This window comes from Gallinula chloropus (assembly GCF_964237585.1).
Source record: "Gallinula chloropus genome assembly, chromosome: 3".
Classification (NCBI taxonomy): Eukaryota; Metazoa; Chordata; class Aves; order Gruiformes; family Rallidae; genus Gallinula; species Gallinula chloropus.
The window spans coordinates 32,940,350-32,963,950 of record NC_140087.1 but is presented as its reverse complement, the minus strand read 5'-3'; the positions used below and the strand labels follow the sequence as shown (position 1 = coordinate 32,963,950).

At 37.1% G+C, this 23,601-nt stretch overlaps 1 protein-coding gene across 3 annotated transcripts in view; it reads left to right on the top strand.

Moving 5' to 3' along the window:
* Window positions 1–23,601, top strand: part of STXBP5 (syntaxin binding protein 5) — a gene marked incomplete at its 5' end in the record, with an annotated part of 99,846 nt that overhangs the window by 9,547 nt on the left and 66,698 nt on the right. For all 3 annotated transcript variants that reach the window (XM_084260971.1, XM_084260970.1, XM_084260969.1), the window contains 2 exons: window positions 18,079–18,160; window positions 19,062–19,162. In XM_084260971.1, coding sequence (XP_084117097.1) covers window positions 18,079–18,160; window positions 19,062–19,162 — 183 coding nt within the window. The remainder of the gene's footprint in view (window positions 1–18,078; window positions 18,161–19,061; window positions 19,163–23,601) is intronic.

Here is a 23,601-nt window from a genome sequence, read left to right as displayed (position 1 = left end):
CAAGTACATCTGCCTAAGTAAGTGTCTACTTTTCTAGACATCTAACTTTTCACATGAAGTGTACTTATTGGTTTGCCAGCCTGAGGAAGCTTTGGTACATGTGAACCAGAACTGCATATTTGTGCATTGCTTACCCCCTGCCAGTATACTGTATTTCAGAAGCTTTTGAAGTTACCTTATTTTACTGAACTATAAGTTTAAACTGCGCTATCATAATTGGTACTGGAATGCAAGTCAGTCATAGCCTTGTAGTATTCCACTGGTGATAACTTAGGTGACCTTTTTCATGTCAACACTTCCATCCTAGGCACTTGATAACATTACAGCTTATGTGGTAGTCAAGCGGAACACTTAGTAACTACTTCTATTGGCTTCCAGTGCAAATAAAGGTGACGGTCTAATGAAGTAATTTAAATGTCTGATACAAATATCACTGAATTTAAGCACAGGTTAAAATAATGAAGGTCGTGGAAATAGATAAAACTGAAATATTTCACCGGTGAGGACTACACTGGAGTGGTGTAATACCTTAATAGTAGATTACTAAAGTATGTAGCAATTGTCAGCCTCTGGAGACTTACATTGAATCCTGATTCATACTGATCTTTACAATGCTGTAATGAAATTAACTTTTTTCTATGTATATCATTTAGCCTTATCTGATACACTCATATTCAGTTTAAGACTGACAAAAACGAGAACTATTTTGTCTTAGAGTTAAAATCTCACCTTGGTGAGAGATTCCAAAACTGCTTTGATGTCTGAGATACATACAACTTGATGACAGCTTTGGTCTGTGTACTAGTGGTTCAAACTTAATCACTTCCTGCAAAGATTTAGTCTATTTCAATCCCAAGTTTATGTTGAAAAAAATAATTTCTAGTTATTCATAATAGTGCTTGTGTTGAGGCAGTTATACCAATTGCTGAATTAAGATAGATTCCAATACTTGATCAGTAATTTTTTTCTTCACAGAAGTTCATAAATAGATCTTCATTAGTAATTTGTTCATGGTAGTTCTACTTGCTTCAGTGGTTCTGTACATACAGATTTTTTCACTTGCTTTGAATTTTATTATAATTGTCAAGAATAGTGAAAGCAGGTGAAACTTGAAATGTGTGTCTGCTAGTGTAGAAAACAAAGCGCAACTTTAAATGTTTTGAGGAATACTAGGTTATGCTGATTGTTCCATAGAAGAGTGATCAAGTAGTTGATTTTGCAAGCTGCAACACTTTAATACTCGTAATACTTGAAAAAGTGCAGTCTAACTAGCTCAAAGTGTATAGGTTGATAGAAATGACTACAGGCTACTTTATTCATTTGGATGAATGTCGTGGGATTTTTGTTTCATATGTGCCGTAAGGTAGTAACAAAACCTGTTTAAGATTGGTTTCCTTCTAAATTGAGATAATTGCAGTGACTGTTACTTTCATGTCCGGAATAAGTCTTAGTTTGTCCCACACAAACCAGACAGTACTCATAAGAGTAATACTGATGGAGAAGAGAGGTTAGATTATCCACTCTGTAGACCAAACTCACCTTTTATGAGGTATTGCCCATAGATTCTGCAAGAACTAATTGTTTTCTCTGCCTGTATCCTTGTGAAAGGGCTTTGCAGGAGCTATGTTAACTTGGGAAACCAGGGACCTAAGAGAATACAGATCCAAAGGAAGCAAGGCCTTTGTACCTCTCCTTAGTGAGCTACTATTTTCTGTGATTCATGCCATTTCAAGCAGGAAATTGTATTGCTTTGCTTCTTGAAACTCCTGCCAGGTTTGTGCTCTGTATATGTTCAATTAACATTTGTAGATCTTTGGTTCATGTTAAGATCGCATATTTAATGCTTCAAGAGTAGCCTGCTGAAGAAGTAATCCAGCTGGTATCCAGTGTTTTTAATATCCTCTTCTATTAAAGGTCCTGTCTCTTTCCCACCTAGTAACCCCAACTTGTAGTCAGCAGCAGCAGATGGAGAAAAGTAATTTGCATTTTTCCATTTGCTTTTTAGGGAAAAGGAATAGAATGCTAATTTTTTGTGATCACTTAATGTTAAACTGATAGGATTAGCATGCCTGTATTTCTTTAGCATATGCTCTATCAGTCTTACTACCTTGTTAAACAGAGCAGATGTTCATCTTCACAGTTTAAAAACATTCTTGACTGAACTTTGTAGTGTTGATATTAGAAGTACAGTAACTAAGCTCAAGTGATGCTTATTAATATGCAGAATGGGCTGCATAGCAATAACTTGCTTGCCGTTCCCTTTTGTATGTGTTCTGAACTTGTGCAGTGAGATTTAGCTTCACAGCCACCTCTAAACATCACATGAAAAGGAAAGCCAACAAAGAAAGCCCCCCACAAACTTCCATTTAAGTGACTAAATATAATGATGTTTCATGCTGGAATGGGGGTACTGCCCTTGTTCTTTAAAATAATTAGGTGGGAAATACAACACTCTAGAAAGTAACCTAACAGGATTTCTAACTTTGAGAAAGAGACAGGGTGGCCTATCTCTAAGGTACACAGTCTTATAAATAATGTCCCCATGTTTTCATAAGGGCTGCTGGCCAAATGAAGTAGTATACGAATAGTGGCCAGTCACAAATTATGCTACCAGTTTCTTAAACTTGTTATGTACTTTTCTATCTTTCAGTTAAAACAAATGAAACAACTACGTAGGTGCGAAGACTTTTTTTAGTTACCCGTGGTGTATGTGGCTGCCTAGGACTTGAGTGTTCTCTGTTAGACACTGCCTGTGGAAGTACTGTCACAGATATGTTAATTGGGGTAGTCAAAGGGGTAATAAAAAGCTAAAAGAGAATGGGATTTATACATGTTTTAGAGGGTGCTGTGAGGAAGAGGTAGCAGGAGTTAACTTTTATAATACTGATTATTTTCTTGAGTTGCAAAGGCTCCTTAACTTCTGAACTGTGGGAGTTTGAGCTGTGGGTTTTTTGGGTTTTGTTTGTCTTTATATGAACGTACTGCCAATAACTTCCAAATCAAATAAATTGTTCGGAGTAAAAAAAGTGTGGGGAGGAGGTGGCATTTCCTGAGTAAACTTTACTGACTTTTAATGATCTGTTCTTTCTGCTGGTGATTCTCAATGGGAGAAGCTGCACATCAGGAGGTGTTAACAATGAAGTTTAGTTACAAAACATTTAGGAACTGTGGCTTTGCATTTTTAGCATATAACCAGGAACATTTACAGTACTCTGGTAGTCTTCTTGTGCATAACTAACAGTGGATTCTGTCATTTCCAGACTAGAGTTTTTTGACATTGTGCAATCTCTGACCTCCTGTAGTATTCTACAGACAAACTTACTGGAATTTAGGAAATATATCTCTTAATACAGGAAAGGTAACTGTAATGCATTCAGTGTAGTATTAATGTTAACAGCCCTAAAGGCCCCTGTTGCAGCAGTTGGCAAATACAGCTTAACAGAAATTAAAACTTCTACAGATCTGCAAGTACATAGACATCACATCTGGTGTGTAGCTATAATTGGAGAGCTATTATCAATATTTGAATGCACCAGTATCTGTTTGATCCCCTACTTTGCAGCAGGATGGACTTGTATTTACAGCAGACTTTATCTAAAGCTAGCTCTGTTTTAATACCAGACATTACAATTCCTAAGGGGCCAGAAATGTGATGGTGTGTGTTTTAAATGTGACTATATGGTAGTAACTAAAATACTTGGTGGATTTCTCCATTGTAAAATAACTAATTAATGTGTTGCTGTTTTTGCAGGATAAGGTCATATGCCTTGGCATAAGCACTAGGGGTGGTCACTGGCACCAGTTCCTCTGGCAAATAGGAGCTGCCTCTACTTTAGTTCAGTAGGCCAAAGTTGTAGAATCCTTACTGTTTTGTTAAGGTTTTGGACAGGCTCATCTCCTTAAGCTCCAAAGTGAGCTTACCTTGTCTGTCTGAAGTGTACCCTGACCTGGGCAGAATGCTTATTACCTGTTACCTTAGTGAAAGCTTTTAAAGAAGGTCAGTTTTTACAACCATGGGGAAAGGAGTATATGGCTATTGCCTTTCTACAGGCTTTCATAACTCAGTTAGTTGGGCTGTCCTTGAAAAATGTAGTCTGCCTATATTTTCCAGTTAGAACTCTGTGTGTGTGTGTGTGTGTGTGTGGTGGCGGGGGGAAGGGAAATCAATTCCTACTTAGGCTGCAGAAACCTGGTAGACACTACTTCTTTTCTAAGAGTACTATTTAAATGCTTATTTTGTAAGTTTTGTGTATAATTTCATAGTAGATCACCTGTGTGAATTCCAGCTGATACTTAATTGATATTTATATATAGTACTTTATTATATATTTAGAAACCTTTTATTTAATGTACTGTATTATCTGTAATACATTAAAGAAAAGTAGGATTGGCTTAAATTAGGTCTGTGAGACAAAGATCAAAGCAGTGAAAGTATGAAGCTTCAAATAAGTGGGTATTTCTTTTCTCTGAAGCAACTACTAAAACTTGGCTTTTTAATTTATCTTTACCTAATCTGCACACCAAATAAGGAAGGGTGTCATGCACAAAAAAATGCATAACTTTGCCGTCATATGGGTAACGTCGTGTCTGCATTTTGAGTCCTGTGTTTTCCTGGTTTCTACACTTCAAGTGGCATAGATTTAGAGAAGGGGAACTAGTAGTATTGAGATTAGAGTGGTCCCTTAGAAGAGGATTAACTGTGTTTGGTCTCCTTTGTTTAGAGAGGAGGAGAAGGTGTAAATATGATCAAGAACTGTAAAATCAGGAGGATGCTGTTTAAAATGTGTGCTGAGCTGTCACTTAGCAAATTTACAGTACAAAAACTAGAGGGTATTCTTTAAAGAACTATTAGACTGATTTAAGATATAAAAAACATTATTAGCTTGAGTAGTGTAACTCTAGAACTGATGGGTGCGGGAGATGATGTTGTCAGGCTACACTGGTGCATTTGGGAGGGGAATGGACAACCCTGCAGACAGTGGCCCTAGAAGCAAGTGCAAAAGGGACTAGACTGGGACTTCTCCTTGTAACTAATCCATCAGGAGTGTTTGGCTTGGGAGTGGAAGGGGAATTTTGTCTGCTCCTTAAATAACATTGATTGCTGCAGGAAGCAGTTCTGGGGAGTGTGGACCTCTGGTTTGAGCCACTGTGGTGTCTCCTGTGCTTTGATTTGTGTGAGATGAAGGAATATCTTAACTGTGGAGCTCCTCAGCAGCATGTTTGCAGAAACTTCTGTATTTCAACTCAGTACTTCACATTGTGATAACTTTGTAAATGGAACTTAATCTTCTAAGCTTCTATGGTTTGCTAGCAAGGAAATAAGCTTTGCTGCTTGAGTAAAATTTATCAGATGCCTGAACAGTTGATGAAACAATTTCTATGGTATAGTAAAACATAAAACACCTGGAGTGTTGGTGTAATGTAATGGTGAGTTTTAATGTTCAGGAAGCTGGCATGAAAATTCAAGTGTGGCAATTGCATTGTGGTCTGAAAACGTTCTCTGTTCACTGTTTTTGTCTGCAGCTGAGGTTACTGTTGCAATTAAATAGTGCTGGACAAGTTCAGGAAAAAATGGTCTTGAGTAAGTTTTGAAGGGGAAAATTATTTTTGCCATTCTTCAGATGTCATAGCATGCTATTGTATCCAGTTTGACAAAGATGATGCTGTGAACACTTGCTGTTCTAATCTAGGTGAGTGGATTGGCAGTATTAGGAGTATTAATTTACCGAGGGAAAGATGATACAAAGAGACTGGTCTTGCAAAATATTCCTGAAATTATATTTAGTCAAACTTAAAATTAGCAGATTTCAGTTCCAAAGCAGGTAAAAAACCCTTAAAAATGTAGTTGGAAAATTTTGTCCATATAGTAGCTTGTCTTGCAAAAAAAAACCCCAAAGCCCAAAAGCAGAGAATACTCATCTTAAACTGTTTTCTGAATCTTCTCGTCTTCTATAGCACATTAAAAGCATATAATTATAAATTATATAAATGTACTTAAATTGAAGGGAGTTCACATCTGATTAAACCAAACTCTGTTGAGTTACTTGCTGTTGGTGTTGTAATGTAGTAATAGAAACCTTTTAAAGATGATCAATAAGTGTATCACTCACTGTATGAGTGATCCTGAGTAATAAATATATTGTGTCTAAAAGTGCTTATTAGGAACTGAAAATATTTAGTAGTCTGAAGTCACTTATTAGTTCAGTACTGGTCACAGCTGTTACTTGTTATGTTACTTGTCTAGTTGTCATTGTTAGCGAGCTTTTACTAAAAGCCATTCAGCATACTATTTTTGTTGGTGTTTCGCTGGAATGCATCCATTGAGGTAGCTTTAAGTAAAGAAGACTTAAGACTGGGTTTCTACAATAGGCCACTCATTAATGTTGCTCATTTTCACTTGTATTTGAGGAGATTACTTGGGAAAAAATGTTGCTTTTATAATTGCTTTTTTGACTTAGTGGAAATTTTTGAAGTAACTTCTTTCTGTCTTTCAAAACCTACTCAGTAGGTCTTTATCTTAAACGTGTGATTTTCAGGGTCTGTAGGTGGCTGATTTATTTTTCTCAGTAAATGATTCTTCAAAAATACTATTTTACAGGTTTTGGGTGTGCTTTAGTACAATGCTGCTTCTGGAAGAATTAATTGTAGCTCTTCCTTGTTAATAGTTTCCAAGAACATATCCATCTTGAAAGAGGCCATCTCCAGTCGTTTGGGGCTAATGATTTAAGGCATTTCTCCCCCCCCCGCCACAAGAGGATCGAGTCTGTGTGTGTGTGTGTACCTGGCCTGTAAGGATTCTGTTAAAATGCTTCCTTTTCCTGACTGTGCAGACTTGTTATTTCAGTGAGAATTTGAATACCACATGTTCTCTGCAGACTTGCCAAATTTCGAGAGAGTTGGGCAGACTCAGAATATTTGTGGCAATTTGTAGGTGATTCCAGATTAAACAGCCTTTTTCCAGCCTTTCCTGGAGACTGAAGCTGAGAACCTGGGATTCCATGGGGGGGAAAAATGAGTGGTGATCAGATTTAAGGTTGCAATGCCAGCGTATCAATTGGAAGGGTTTATAGTCCTTTGTTGCAAAAGATGATGGGATGTTTTTCAAGAAAAATACTTGCAGACTTTTAATGTTTTAAAGAATTGAAGTAAAACTGCGTGTGGTTGGGTGGTAGAGATTCTCTTTTTGTGATGGAAGATGAACTTAGCTTTTTCTCTTAATAGATGTGACTTGATTTTTATTTTTTTTTAACTGGTAGAATTATTTGCCATCAGGAAGTTTAATGCTTTCCTTGTTTTTTTTTTTTTTCCAGTTCATGCAGAGCTACTGACCACTGTAAACATGTAATGGGGTTATTTTTTCTGGTTTAAGATTGCCATTCTGCTACGCTAACGCTTGAAGGAGAAAAACTTTGAATGATACCTTGAAAAGGTGGTGGTGTATGTTGTCTTAGAACTTGTCTAGCCAAATGTTGGAAGCAGTAATTTACTATCATGTTTTTGGCTTCTTTTTAGTAAATGTTTAAGAACATCATAGTGACTTTGTCTGACTAAGGTGATATAAATGCTGACTATCCCAGTTTATATCTGAGCCTCTTGCGTGTTTAATGGTGCAGAGAGTGTGTGAAACTTCCACATGTTGCAACTTCTACTGGGTTACATTGCTGGTTTTCTTTTGTATTTTTTGGTGGAAGTTATTACAGAAGTGAACTTTCAAAACTAGTAACTTCATTGCCAAGTAGGAAAAGCTCTCTGACACTCAAAACACTAATTCTTTTTTTTTATTAAAGCATCGTAAGCAATGAGTTACTCCATCAAATGCAGGTTCTCCTGACTCAAAGCAGGTCTGAAGTGGCTAGGTTATAATGCTACATTAAAATTAATGATCTGGATTTGCAGCTTTGAAACTATCTTGAGGCTGGGTGAAGAATCCTTTTCCAGAAAATGCTTTTCTTTTTGTCTGAGCCCCTCTGTGTTTTCATGTTATGGAACTTCTGAAGTGTTGTTTTTCACAGCTGGAAGTTTTCCTAGGGAAGGTGGGAAACCCTGTCCATCTGACATCTGCAATGTCAGGCTTTGGCAGTAAGACCTCACTAAAGCTCTGTTCCGTGTTGCTTGGTAGTCTACCTCAAGCAGTGAGTGCTTGATATTTTTTTTAAGTTTTAATTTTATTTGCAGGAGTAGAGCTGTCATTAGTGATGATAGAAAGTACTTTTTTTGGAAGATGTATGATTTCTAGGTTTTAAAATACTTTGTCTTAACTGAGCAGCACTACTCTTGGAGCGGTTCTCTTGTGAAGTTGGTGAGGATTCCAGTGGGAAGTAAACTGCTATAAAAAAGTCTGAACTGCCATAGCTTGGTACCTTCAAAATGAAAGTTGAATTACAAATTTTTTTGAGGAAACTGGCTGTATTTCTCTTTAAGTGCCTCTCTGTGCAAACTTGTACTTTACCATGTTGTCTTTATACCGTTTAAAAAGGAGGCAGAGAAACAGTGAAAATGTGATTGTCTGCTCTTAGCATTTGGGGAGCAGGGTGGTAAGTAAAAGAGGGAACAGCATTCTGTGCAGAAAGGAAAACCTCTAGTCTTTCTGCAGCCTTTCCTTGACTGTGCAGCAAGTGCAGACAAATGCTTAGCTTCCTTTACCCCCTGACCCTTTCCTTGCACTGAAGAAATCAGAGGTCAGATTATTAAATTTCACTGCCTGTATCTTTGAAGACAATCTAATTATTGCAAAAGTTTCACTAGAAAGTTCAGATAGGTGTCAGGATTGCGGAGGAACCTTGGAAGTGCTGAGCAGCATAAACAGGTATAGCTCTGCATTTCTGAAGGGCTCAAAACTGTAGTCTGCTGTATGCAACGCTTCCTTCAAGCCATCATATGAAGGGGATGGGGTTTCCCCTCCTGTTGGAACTGAAAAAGCTTCAGTTAGGAAGTGAGTTGTAATGTATGTATAGTCATTATTTTGGATGCTTTCATCTAGAGGAAACCTGTATCATATGGCTCTATCTTGCAGTATAGTTACTCACATGTAACTTTTGAAATGCTTCCTGTGACTGCAGCATTTTATACACAGACTCTATTTTAGGATGCTGAGGTAATGTGCCACCTTCTCCTTTTTATGGGTTATGGGCCTAATTTGGGTTTTTCCCCTCAGTTTCGTGTTTTCATAAAACTTAAAGCAAATTATTATCTGCAAGACTCTTCTGTCAAAATTTATCAAAATGCCTCTTTGGCCTCAAAAGTTACTGGCAGATGACAAAAGGAAAACATTCTTGCAGTAGCAGGGCAGATGAACACTGGCTGATTTATCAGATGTTACTTGGAATCTGACAGGAAGTGGAACTATGCAAGGCTAAAGATAAGAAAATTGTCTAAAGTATCAAGAATCTTACTGAAGCAAGCTTTGCAAGGTAATACTTTGTCCCCAGCTGGTAGTTAAAACTGCAGGAAAGATGCATAGGAGTACTACCTTGGACTGTGCTTTTCAGTTAATGATCTGTTTTCCAACCTTTTGCAGTCTTAAAATGAGCTATGGAAAATGTCATAACGCTGCCTGAATTATCCCCTTCACAGTGCTAATAAGCTGTTTGTCTCTGACATCCACAGCCTGTATAAAACAGTAGCTTTGTGTTTGTACTCTCATGGGACCTCTCCAGCAGTGTTGAGTGGTTCACTTGGGGCCAAAGAATGGACGCATCTGAAGTTCTTGAGTACACAGAGAGAAAAATATGGGATCTAAGTTGGCATCTGTAATAAGGCTGCACAAGCAAAAAACTGCATCGCTATATTAATAAAGACAGTTATATGTTAATGTATCACCACATTAACAGAAATACCCGAATCACTATATTAATAAAACTCCTGGTGATGAACATCCTTTTTCTGTAAGGATGTTTCAAAGAGAGTTATTTCAATCAGTGGTACAAAGCAAAATTATGTGGGAAGCCAAAGGGATTTAGGCCTCCTCCTCAAGGTGAGTGTTGAAGGGCTGTGTTCAATGGGTGAAGCTAATCTCACTGCTGAGAGAGACCACAGCACAATCTGCGGGACATATTCGTGTCAGCAACTTTTAAGCACCACCTTCAGTTCAAATTTGGACAACCTCATCCAGGTCTACCAGGACTCTGGTAGGTGTTTTTTTTGTTTAGTCTGCTTTACTCACCTGCTTTTTATATAGTCTTTCTCAAAGCAAGTGAGTTAATAGGTATAAAGAGTTGATACATTGAATAGTGAAGAAGGGTGGGGAAAAACCTGCTTTGGGATGAGAGTTAAAAGGGATCAATACTTAATTTGAGAATTAAGGCATTGGTGCCAAAAGGAAAGGTGGTGTGAGGATAACTTTCTGTAAGAGGAACAGAAATTTTAATTGAGTGATAGCAGAGATTCAGAGAGGGGGAACAAACAGCATAGCTTGTGTAAGTTGTAATACTACCTGCAGTCTTAATCTGTATAATCCTGAAATGATGCAAGGGAGTAATGAGAAACAAGTGAAACTGATTCAGCAGACTAGACTAGTTACTACTTGGTTTGTAGTGAGGGGATTGAAGAATGGACTCGTGTTTGAACAAAGTTGGGATGGAATGACTAGTCCTTACAATTAGTGTCTTCTGTCAAGAACATCCAGTAGCCAGTGACTTAAATCCTCTTCAGTTATTTTTGGTAGGCAAGAGGTAAAGGCAGTGTTTTACTTCATGCTGTGTGGATGAAGAGAGACTTCTGGACCTAGTAAATAATTACTTTGCAGCCAGAAATCAGTGTTGATGGGTCATAATTGTTTGGGCAAGGTTTGGCTATGTTCTTTGACAATGTTTAAACTGTCCTTTGTATTAGAATACATTTATGGTTCTTTAGGCTTTACACTTAATGGGCATATAAAGTCACTTAACATCTAGTTCAGAACATGACATTTGTTAATGCTGCTGCTGGCAATGTCTGCACAAAATATTTGGATGCTGAGAGGAGACATCATTCATACTCCAAGTATTCTTCAGTTCTAGGAGCATAGAATGGCCTTGCCTTTGGTCTTGGCCAAGAGACCGTGGATATGAGAAAAAGCCTCACTAACTATATCACAATATTAAAAATACGTGCTACCAAAAGAATGAATGAGGTAGGAGATCTCTATTTAGACGTTAACATTTGACATCAACATTTGACATTAACATTCAGCTGGTTTAAATGGATGTCAGATGAGCAGGACTTGAAAGAATATAAGGATTCTTAGCACTGAATTTTTATTTGAAAATATATGCAGAAGATTAAACCCAGGAAATAATTATATAGTCTTTGGAAAAACTTTAGTGAGTTAGTTACCACCCATTTCACTGCATCTTGTGTAGTCAGTGGAACAGTTATGCAGATGTGTATTTGTAGCAATTTCCTACTCTTTCCCCTTGTGTTCTACCATTCTCCTTCCCTTATGTCACACCCAGAAAGTACCTGATTAATCATCTTTTTTGCATCTAAAACACAGGTTTTAAACTAGCAGAACCTCTTCATAGTAGAACCTGGGAAATCTAGAAACAGTAAAATCAAGGAAAGTCTGTAACCTTGTTAGCTTTTTGAAAGTGCAGTCTTGTATAGTAGATGTTTTTGCCTCTGCATTTGACAGCTTACTTTGCTACCTGAATTGTGTATATAGAAACTTATATTTAAAACCAATTTTTAAATCCTGTTTGCATGTGTGCTACTTAATTGCATCTTGTTCTAATGAATGATTACCTTACTGGTGGCTATGACAAAATTCCACCAAACACAGCCTTTACAGGCTTGTTGGCACTTTTCATGGCTCTGAGAAGTGCTGTATTCATGCATATTTATGTAAGAAGCTTTAAGGTGTACTTTGACTCCTAGCTATTATTGTTGTTAGGAAATGGATTTGGTATAAATAGCTGCTCACTACCCATTCCCTATCAGTTTCTATGCAAACTAGTTCAATTATTGTTTAATTTTAAAATACACAGCTCATACCAATTTAAGCAAAAGTAGACATTTTGTTCTTTTAAACTGCTGCAGCTTCCTGAATACAGAAACTAGTTAATGAACTCAGAACAGATCTATGTACTTTTGTATTTTTTTCCTAAACGGAGTTCTTTTTTTTCATCCTATGAATCTAATACTTTTTTTTAAATTAACATTGAACCAGTTGTCTTCTGATATTTAAAGGAGCTGAGCATTTTTAATAAACAAACTGAATATTTGAGGAAGTTGATCTGCCTTTATGTGGAAACTAATGTGTTGGTCGCTGGTTTAGGAGTTGAGAAATTCACCTTCCAGGCCGTTGTATAGTTATTGCTTCACTAGAATTTCTAAAGCTGCAGTAGGAAACAATATTAACTTGCTGTAACCTGTTAACCTAATATGGTGTTTGTAATAAGATCTATTGTTAATTGTTTAAATACCATACCTCCTGTTGTCCCCAACAGAAAAGGACAAAGAATATGCTTCCTCTCCCCCCCCCCCGCCCAGGAAAGTATGAACTCTTAATGAGTGTCAGGAGATGTAAAAACTTGTGGTATCAAATCACTTCATGCTAATGAATCTTAAATGGGGTTTTTTGACAAATGTAAATTATCTGAAATGCCTCTTTTCAGCCCTCTTTTTATTTTTTTAATGAATAGTCAATACAGTTGCTATCTCAAATATTTAGGATTTTTTTTGTGTCAAGATTCTTAGAAAATAAGAAAAATAATGTGTTTTCCAATATTTTATGTGATTCCTTACAAATTATCTTCCTGTTGTCCACCTTCCTTCCAAGAGAGAAGACCTTTGGGGGAGGGGTGGGTAACCTAGTATCCTAGTATCTTCATCTCTGAGGCCCTTTATGTTATTTTCATCCTTATGGCTAATGGAATGAAGCAGATTGTGAACTCTTTTTACTGCCTGGAAGTTAGAGTTCCTCACTCTCTAGGGACACTTGATTTGTTTTCCAAGTATAAGAAGTAATGTTGACTTTTTCTGTCCAAGTAAGCAGGTCAAACTGTGTCGAGAAACTGCCTAATTAGCAAGTGCTATATTTGATGCATGGAAGCTGCAGCCAGTGTCTTCTGTCAGTTTCTGATGTGCTGCTTCTCCTTATCCTCTTTCCTTCCTGTCAGTTTTGTTGCCTTCTCCCTCTCAGCTGGCAGAGGGGAATGCATCACAACAGTCCAGCTGAAAGTCCCATAGTAAACTGTTACTAGTGATTTGTTTGTCAGGTGGAAACACTACCAGACTTGGTTTTAAAGCCCTAGCTTGTTTTTGTTTGGTGCTGTTATTTACATATAGGGATGTGGATCCAAAATGTTAACAAATATTATTGTATAATTTTGTAGACATAAATACTGAGATGCTGGGAGGAATAACAACCTCTTAGCATCTTGCTGTGTTTATATCACTCAGCTGTTCAGACATAAAGCTTTAGAAGGAAACTCTTTAATTCCAAAGCTGTTGAAAAATAGTGATATGATACCATATCAGGATTTGTATGAAGCTTAAAACTCCCAAAATTTTTAAAAAAAATATCTTACTTGGTAATACATGGACATGAAAGGTCAGTTAGCTTTGTAGAGAGCATTGACTTTGGTACTTTACAACTTTGAGTAACTCTCTTGCTAAATATCTGTGTGTCTAGATTGTTATTTGAGACTTGTTTGTGAGAGATCATGCTTTTGTACGGGCAGCTAACAGTAGTGATTAGGTCTAGATGCATCTAAGATTGACAGGTCAGTTGGGTGGAGCTGCTCTTGTAGCTTCACCACCAGGCTCTGTAAATTGATGTAATCTGGGTCTTTGTTAGTTATTGGGTTGTATCAGACTTGGCAATGGTAATACCAAACAGACTTTGAATCTTTATATTCTAAAATACTATCACAAACACATCCTCCCTGTGTATTTGGTTTTTTTTTCTCCTGCAGTAATTCTTGGGCACCACAATCACTGCACATAGAAAAGCGAATGCAAAGCAGTGTCTCTGCTGCCTGTAAAAATAATTTGGTGTTTGAGTGGAAAACGGGTACATAGCAATGGCTATAGTAAAACATACAGGTATAATATGCAGTCCTGGAGAGCTATACGTTACGTACTGGTATAAATCAGAAAACTAGAGCAAGTAATCTACTGCCCTTAGTGTTTGTACGCAATTCAGATCAGAGGTGTATGTTTTCCTCTAATCAGAGATCCAATTTGTGCATGAAAATTGTCAAATATTTAAATACTATGAGATGTTAAAGCTACAATTTTAAGAAGTATCTATAAATTATTTTTAAGAGTTGTTTATAGATGCAGATTTGTCTTTAAAATCTTGAGTTACCATAACTGGCAAATCTGATACAGGAACATGGTCCATATCTTATGGTGTACTGTCAAAACTTTTTATAGCAGTGCAATGACATGAAGCTGAAAAGAACTGTGTGGTAATGGATTGGAAGGTAATCGGTATTATAAATGTGTCTCTGTACATAACTGACTTGTGCTAGGGATTGAATTGGTAGCTGCAGTTTTTTTCAGTGGTCTTATGTCAGAATGATCAATCATGGGTGAAGAACCCAATATTCCCTAAGTCTATTTAGAGTAACCTAAAGAATTAGACATCCCCCCCCCCCCCCCCGCTCTCCTGAATCTTTCATAAATATTCTGAATTTTTTTCTCTTACAATGTGACTTCTAAGGGCAGATGTGTGTTGAGTTGCTCCTGTGTAGATAAATTATAAAAATCATGTTTTGCAGAGAGAGCTCACCTATCACTGATTAAAAGGCTTTAATTTTACCTGGGGGAAACAAGTGGGAGCTTAGGTCTGACGCTTGTTTGGAAAAATATATCTTGGAACTCTTACCTTTTTCTCACAACTCAAAGTTAAGTCAGTGCCATTATGCAATATTAAATTACTGTGATACTGTTCGTATGTACGACCTGCACTTCTGGCAGTTATGGAAATGACCACTGATGTTAGGACATGAATATGTTATCTCTTTCTTCTCTCAGCCACAGCTTTTGTCTCAAGTGCTTTTTTTTCTGACGACAATGAAATATGAGTTTTCCAGGGTTAATTTCCTAATGGCAGTGGGTATCATGGAAGCAATATTCAAAGGTACAGCTGAGAAACTGTTAACTTATCCTGATTGTTCACATTTGATCTAGGAAATGAAGCAGGAGTATTAGAAATGCTTGGAAGTGAAGGAGGAAGGATGGGTCTTTGATTAAAATAGCTGCTCGGAGCAGACTGTTTCCTCTAGAGCTACCCTAGGACTTTGGCAGAGAGTTTTTCCTGTCTACAAAATTAAAATGCTTTGCCCATTTTGTCATTATTCATTATTTTTCCTTTTTTGAGGACTACTATATGATAGATGATCACTGTTTAGTACAGTGAGCTCTTTTGTCCTAAGGCACATGCAAATACAGAGAGTTTGGACAAACTGCATGCTCTGAGACGCTACATGTTTTGTGTGGTTGAGAAATGTTTAATATGTACTGGAACAGGCATGTATGGTTATCCTTCTACACTCAGTGTTTAAGTGACATGCTTTTTCAACTCTGCATACATGCCCCTCTCCTCCCTCCTCCCCCCCCACCGCCCCCCCCACCCCCCCCCCCCCACCCCGCCTCAAGACTGGGACACTTTGCATTGCTGTAGAAAAGAAGATTAATCCTGGTTAGGAGGATGATATTAATTTGAGATGAGAAGAATAATTTTAGCTACTAGGTGAAAAAAGTGAAGATAGTTCCTTTACCCAAAGATTATTCTAAACAGGACTATCTGCAAAGACTAGTTTTATTTTTTGACAGCCATAAGCACTGGAAAAGAAGCCAAACTCTATTTTCTGGCCTGCGTGTGAGGCTTCCACTAATTTGTCAAAAAGGAGGAACTTGCTCTAAATGCTCAAGTCCTGTGTAAACTTACTCCCAGTGCTGCACGTTTACTGATTTCTGAAAGAGAACTGGTTCAGGTATCCTTGAAAATACAAAAGGAATTTTTATTTATAGAAGCATTCAAATAATCTGAATATTGACATTTTTACTGACCTGTTACAACAGTGCTTCCAGAAATATTTATATCAGAAGTAAGCGCTTGAGGGATAGAATTGGAAGGTTGGAGTAACTTTGCATCCGTGATTTCTCTGTTTTTCTGGGTCATACTCCTCTTGCTTTGAAGCAAGGTAGCTGTCTCAGTCTCAAATGAGCTGCGAGTAGGTGAGTGAACAAGGGTTACATTTAATTATGTTGGAAGCTGATGTTCGGGGCAGGGGCTGGGGGAATCTTATTTCTGTTAGAAAACTACCTCATCAGTGCAGACAAATAACTAACAAGTTCTAAAATTCAGTTCCTATAAACATTTGTTTCCCTTTCAGTAATTGCTTTTGCCTGTGCAAATAATTACTAATGCAAGTGAATGCAGAAGCATGAGCAAGGCTAAAGCAAATTTCCTCAGAAACTTGGTATTCCTTGTGGAGCTATTTTTTTCCCAATCTAGCAATTTGTGTAGTCAATCCAAGCTAATGTAAAAACAATGATTTTTTACATCAAAAATAATCTGAGTTTGTACAGGAAAGTATCATTTTTGAGGACAACCCCTCTATCACCCCAAGTTTTAAGCTTTTTCTTTTAAGAGCTAAGAATTGTCAGTGGGATATAGTTGACTACTTTGTACAGGAGCCATACTGATAGGAAAACATGAGGATAAAAACAGGTGAGGTAAGCTGGCTCTTTAAGCCTTTCCATTCCAGAACAAAAAATAAATAACTAGCTTGGTCCAGGGAAGAAAAATGGTATTAAGTTTGGTAGATTATTTAACATCTGTTTAGTATATGTCATCACTAACTGGATGTTCTGCAGGTTCATTAGTCTAGGAGAAGACTGTGTTTAAAGTTTAAAACTGAAAATATTGCAGCATGTTGAAGCACACTTGTTCCCCTTGCAGTTCCACTTACACTTTTATCTTGATAACTTAGAAGCTGAGCAGGATGTGTTTGAGTTCATTTGCATGCAACCTAACACTCTCTCCAGCCTTTCACGTGTCTCTAGTGGGAATGCATAGCTTGAAGAATGTTTGTGTCCGCTTTGGTTTCAATCAGCAGTTTCTTGGTAAATTGAGACTTGCAGAACGGGTGAGAATTGTACTGGTTTATTAATTTTGAGTGTATACTGAGAGAGAACAAGCTGTACCTGTATTCCTTCCTGTTTTGCTTTCATCTTTGGAATGACTTCCTTTCTTCCAAAAAATAAGCTTAAAACAAAGTATTCAGTGCTCTGATGAATTATGCTTCATAAGCCCTGGGCATACTGTTATGATGAAATACTGACTGCTTTGCAGAATTCATCTGGATTTGTGTTATTTCTGTTTCCTAGAGAGTGGAGAGTTTCCTTAACTTTCTACCAGAAGAAAGGAGATGGCCACATTTGAAATGCAGAACTTGTAAATTAATCAAGAGAATAGAAAGAATCTGTGTTGCTGCAGCTCCTAGTTGATATTCATTATGGAGCTATAGGACTGATTTATGTGTGGGAAGGAAAATGAACAAGGTTTTGTTATCTCATAGTTGGTATGAATCCAGGAAGTCTTGATACAGAGATCCTGGAAACTTACATTATACATGATTTCCCCTTGACTCCTCCGTATTATGGATACTGATCTTTTTCTTTGTCACAGCAGATTTTTTTTTAACATGCATTGTCTTGTTCAGCTTTTTATCTATACATAGTGTTTAAAAAAGAAAGCTCCTTTAGCACTTGAAAAGTGAGATCATTTGATTATGATGATTATTTAGGGTTACTTCCTTCTGTACTAGTCTGGATATTTAACACTACTAAAATAACTGCTGCTTCTTTCTCCATTATTTTGACAGTTATTTAAGGGATTCTTCATCAATAAGTTAAGCATGTATACATGATTTTTGTATTCCATGTGGATAAGATGGGTGTTTTAACTCCTTTGTTTTTAAACTATTTTTGGTGATCACTTGGATCTAATGGTTAAATATGCTGAGTGCACTAGCTAAGGGCAGGGTCTTAATCTGTTTGAATGTGGTACTGGTGATAATGTTGGTTATGTTGTTTTCTTTTCCCTTACACACAATAATTATTCCTTAATAGTACCAATTCCAGCTTTGGTCGGCCAGGAGTTGAATGCTACTGCCAACATGACAGTGGAGCTGCAGTAATACAGCTTCAGTTCCTGATTAACGAGGTTAGTAAAATTATGTACATATTCCCTAATTCAGAGATTAAATGTGTTTTCTTCAATTTCTCACTAAGTAAGCAACAAAATCAGTTAACATAAATGACTCTGTGAATGGCAACCTGCAATAACAATTAAAAATACCTTTTTTTCACTTTAAAAATTGTAATCACAGAATCACTAGGTTGGAAAAGACCCTTCAGATCATAAGAGTCTGACTGTTCCTGTCCTAATGCTTGACTAACTGCCAAAGATAGTTCTGTCTCTAGAGTACTCTTTTTGCTATAAGCAAGATTTTTCTTTTTGTAGAAATAGTTATTCCTGACACTGAATATAGCAAATTGTCTCTTGAAATAGTAAAGTATGGTTTTAGTAGTACTAACAGTTTCAGTAGTTAATTTTATTTTGACAGTGTTACTTCTTTAGGCATGAGTTGAGCAAAGATCCCTAATCTGATCTCTCAGAAATTTCATGATTTTTTTTTTTTGTTTTTTGTTTTTTTTCCCAGGAATGTAGCATCTGACAGTAGTGCTGTTCTTGAACTAGCTGGGGCCTGATTTGTAGAGGGACTTCTAGTTGAGAGGAACAGTGAAGTGAAACCTCACTGGCTTTGTCAGCACAGACGCTAGCAGTTGAATTTGTTCCTTAATTTATCTGTAGATGAGCATGAAGGAAGTAATGTGCACCAGAAAAAGCTGCTTCATCCCTATTTCCCCTCAGTATAGCAAAGGAACTGAACTACACGTGATCACATCAGTTATCTCACTACTGCTGCATGGAATTTACCTGTGATGATACACATGCTTGTATTTTTTCATCTGGAAGGGAATACACATTTCAACGTGGTGATGATATACTGTTACTAGGGTTACTACAATAAGTTGACTAAAACCTTTTTTCTCTCTCTTAGGGAGCTCTTGTGAGTGCCTTGGCTGATGATACCTTACACCTGTGGAACTTGCGTCAGAAGAGACCTGCTATACTTCATTCACTCAAATTTAACAGAGAACGGTAGGGCTTGGGTGGTTATTACTTTGCCTCTTACTGTCACACTAAGAGCTAGTGTAAGATCAGACTTATTAATGCATTCCATTAACTTGTTAAATAATTGAAACTGGATTTACATTGAGTTTCTATTGCAGGCTGCTAGGGCCCCAGTACTTGGAAGTAGATAAGCTAGTGACCTAAACTGAGATGACTTTTCTATCACTTTGTATATTGTGTTGCTGCACATTAATTTTCCCATCTGTTGTGATTTAACCCAGCAGGCAGCTAAAACAACCCCACAGCTGTTAGTTCAGTCCTCCCCTCCCCCTGCAGTAGGATAGGGGAGAGAATGGGAAGGAAAAAGAAAACTCGTGGGTTGAAATGAAGACAGTTTAATAGAACAGAAAAGGAAAATAATAATAATGTTAGAACATAAAAACAGGTGATGCACAGCACAATTGCTTACCACCTAGAGACAATGCTCAGCTAGTTCTTGAGCTGAACCGTCTCCCAGCCCACCTGGCAGTTATGTACTGAACATGACCCATTTGAGTCAGTTGCTCTGGCTCTGTTCCCTCCCAGCATCTTGGGCACCCTCAGCCTTCTTTTGGCAGGGTAGTATGAGAAATTGAAAAGTCCTTGACTGTTTGGGAGCAAACAATTAAAACATTGGTGTTATCAAAACTATTCTCATACTAAATCCAAAACACAGCTGCTAATAAGAAAATTTAACTCTATCCCAGCTGAAAATATTTTTAGAAAATTGTCTTTAAAATTGGGGAGGGGAGGAGTAATAGAAGGCTTTCAATGTATCTGTCCAAAGGAATGTTGGAACAAGAGAAAGTGTTTGCACCAATGAGACAAAAGAAAGGCTACTTTAATTTTTAACTGGAATTTTTTGTCCCCTTGTTGACAAATTGGAGTTCTACCACATCAGATCTCCTGTGTGTATTGGAGAAGCTGAAAACATGCATTTTGACTAACAATTTTGAGACCCAAGTAAGTGTTGTAAGCAAGATAGAGACATTTTAGATTAAATTTCTTACTTGGTTGATAGTATTTCTACATAAGTGTGCTGCTTTTAATAGCAAGTAGTCCTTCCTCTTTGTTCTTTTCCAGTATGGGTAAAGTCTCAGCTGGAATACCGTGTATACTTTTGAGCAGTCTGCTTCAGAGACAGACTGCTTGGGGAGCTCAGAAGGTGCTAATAAGAGCAGTCATCTGTGTCTTGTACCCCTGTTGAACAGGGCAGGAAGTAATAAGGTTTGTTAATAGGTAGCAATAGAAAGTGTTAAGCTCAATATTGAATGTAAAACCTAATATCATGTCATGCAAAGCATAATCTAGAGTGTTGGATGAGTTACGGAGTAATAATGTGGTTTTAAAGAGCAGGTAATAAACAAATTGTCATCAGTAACATAAATTCAGATTACTGTCTTTTTGGGAGGTATAGATGATGAAGTGATTTGAAGTCCCTTTAGAGGCTGTTTCTGTGATCAAGAGCTAATGGCATTAAGCTGAAGGACTTTAGATGTAAGGCAAAAATTCTGCCCTGTGAGGGTGAGGCACTGCAATGGGTTACCCAGAGAAGCTGTGGATGCCTCATCCCTGGAAAGGTTCAAGACCGGGATAGACAGGCCTTTGAGCAACCTGAATGTAGTGAAAGATGTCTGTGCCCATGAGAGGGGTGGTGACTAGATGGCCTTTAAAAGGGTTCCTTCAGACCCCAAGCATTCTGTGATTCTGAACTGATACACACAAAACAAAGTTCTGACAGAGCAAAATTCTCTGCCCCAAGGGAATGATGGCATTCCTTTATGCTGCATAGAAGTCAAATGGAAAGAAATGCAGTTCATCAGCTTCTAGCTTAATGAGGAATACCCAACTAGGAGATTCAGTGGTGCATCCAAACTGAATTTTTTTCTCCCTCCCTTTCTTAAATGACTTCCTCTTTTTTTGTAGCACCTACTTAAGCGTCAATATAAAATTCATCTTGGCATCCTGAAGCTGCACTTGACCATTGGCTTCTCACTAATGCTTTAAAGTAGCTCTCTGAGGAATTAATTCTGATTGCATGCAAACCTGTTGCAAGTTGGCTTTGAGTCCTAGATGTATGGACATCTTTGTTTAAAAAGAGTGCACATTTTAAACTCCTCCTCCTGCAAATGTAGTTCTTGCTACTAAAACCTGTCTCAGGGAGCTGAAATGTGTGTACTATTACCAGAAAGAGGGGACTGGGTTGCAAGGAGTCTAGGACACTGAGTGGTTATATTGGTTATTAATTTTGGACATGATACTTTTTTTTTCTGTTGAGGAAAACCCCTGTTGTGTAGAATAGGTAGAGTACCACAGTTACTAAGAAGGTTTAATTTGAGACAAGGACTTATTCCTCTAGGAGTTTGAATCTTAATGTGTCTATAGTAATAGCATATAGGAGTAGCCAGAACACTCAGAACCAGAACCCTTACGGTGCCGTAGCCACTTAAGTCATGCTGGATGACTGTTAACTGTTTTCAAATACTGTAGTCTTTTGACTTGTTTATAAAATAAAGTCTAAGATCATTACTAGGGAATGATTTTTATTATGAACTTAAAAGAATCGCACAAGTTGACCGTTGAATAATTCCAGATAGATGTGTTTATAACACTGAGTACTTTATTAATAAAACCTAATACCTTTGGTGTTATGTGAATTTGAAGTAAATAGGCTTTTCTTAGGTCAGTTTATGGGGTATATAAACTGTAGAGTTTGAGAGGAGTGTTGATGAATAAAATTGGGTCTTCTCAATTCACAAGTGCCAAGTTGTTAGATACCTAATTAATAAAATATTTTAAATAATTTAGGTTGTGGGACTAAGATTTCCTCATAAGCATAACTAACTTCCCAAAAAGGAATTATTTAAAACATTAAATACTGCAACAGAGCCTTGTAGAAATATCTTCTCTAATAGTACTCTTAATTTGCCAGCATGTGTAGGAAACTTCAATATCTTGGAAATTAGTTTTGGTAAAAGGAATAAGTAAGTTAACAAAATGGAAAAATATGTCCTTGGAGAGAAAACAAAGCCAAGTATTAATACATGACTGAAGCAACTATTCCAGTTGTATCAGTATTTGTTCTAGGGTGCTGTAAGTACTAATGTTTAAAATTACATACGTGATTGAGAGTACCTGGAAGTGCATTGACATTCAAAAGCAGTACTTGAGTGCTGTTTTAATAGGAGTTAAGCTTAACATGTCACATGTGTTCAGATTTTTTCTAAACCAGAGTTTAATGTGTAAGGATTAGATATGAACTAGGACGTTACATGTAGTATGTACAGGTCAGTTAGCTACCCAGATGAAAGAGTATTCTAATCCTGAAAAGTATTCGTGAACCATCTTTGAAAAACAAAACCATAAAGCAACCACAAACTAAAAAAAATAATTATACAGCTGTGACTTGTTAATGAATTCTATATTCTCCTGGCACAGGCTTTTACCAATTCTGACTAATTACCTGCTTTTAGCCATATGGAAGAATTATTGCTCAATATTTAGCAATGCAATTTCTAGATTTGATATTTTTCTTCTGTTAGTAATCTAGTTTGGCTAACTTGCTTTCAGGCCCATTTTGAACATCTTTCAAATAAGGAATAAAAAGCAGACACAGCTTGTTTATAAATGCTTATCATGTTAAGTCTACTTACCTGAAAATAGAATTTGACTATTAAACTTTACCTGTAAATTAATTCAGAATGCAGTCTCTAGTATATCACTGGAGAGTGTTGTGAACTCTTGATTTTTCTATTCATTATTTTTGAGAACAGGGAGTGGTGGAAGTTGCTGTTTTTCAAAAAAAAGATAAAATCCTACTCCTGTTATGGACTTCATTCTGAGCTGTGGAAAATGTCTTTGGGTAACTTGCATCCTTTTAGAATTGAGCAAAACACTTAAAAGTAATGGTCAGAAATCTTAAAAAGACACTGCTTTGTGTTGAGTGTCTGTAGATATAGTGGCTGTTTAATAGAGTCATAGTTCTTGACTGCCCTTTGTACCAGGGATGGTTAGTAATTTGAACTGATGGTGGTTGAAGTTTTGATGAATAACAAATCTGTTAGTTGCAATTACTGACATGTCTGTAGCACAGTACAAAACAAGTTAGTTTTGCAGTTTTTCTAGCCTTTAGTTTCTGTTGCATTTGTATGGGCTTTTTAGCTGCTTTATATTATAGTTACCAAACACAAACTAAATTATATTAAACCAATGTTACGCTGCTAAGCACAGCCACTGTTCCTTGACAGTGGGAACTGGTGTGTAGGAGCCATGAAAAAAGGCATAATAGTGCTTACAAAGGGAGAAGGGAGGTTGTTTGCATGATTTGTCATGCAAGTTTAAAGTGTATGAGTAGTACTGCTTTGCATTACATGCAATTCAGTGTGTGAATTTATCTAGCATCCTTGGTTTTATACTCTTAAGATTCT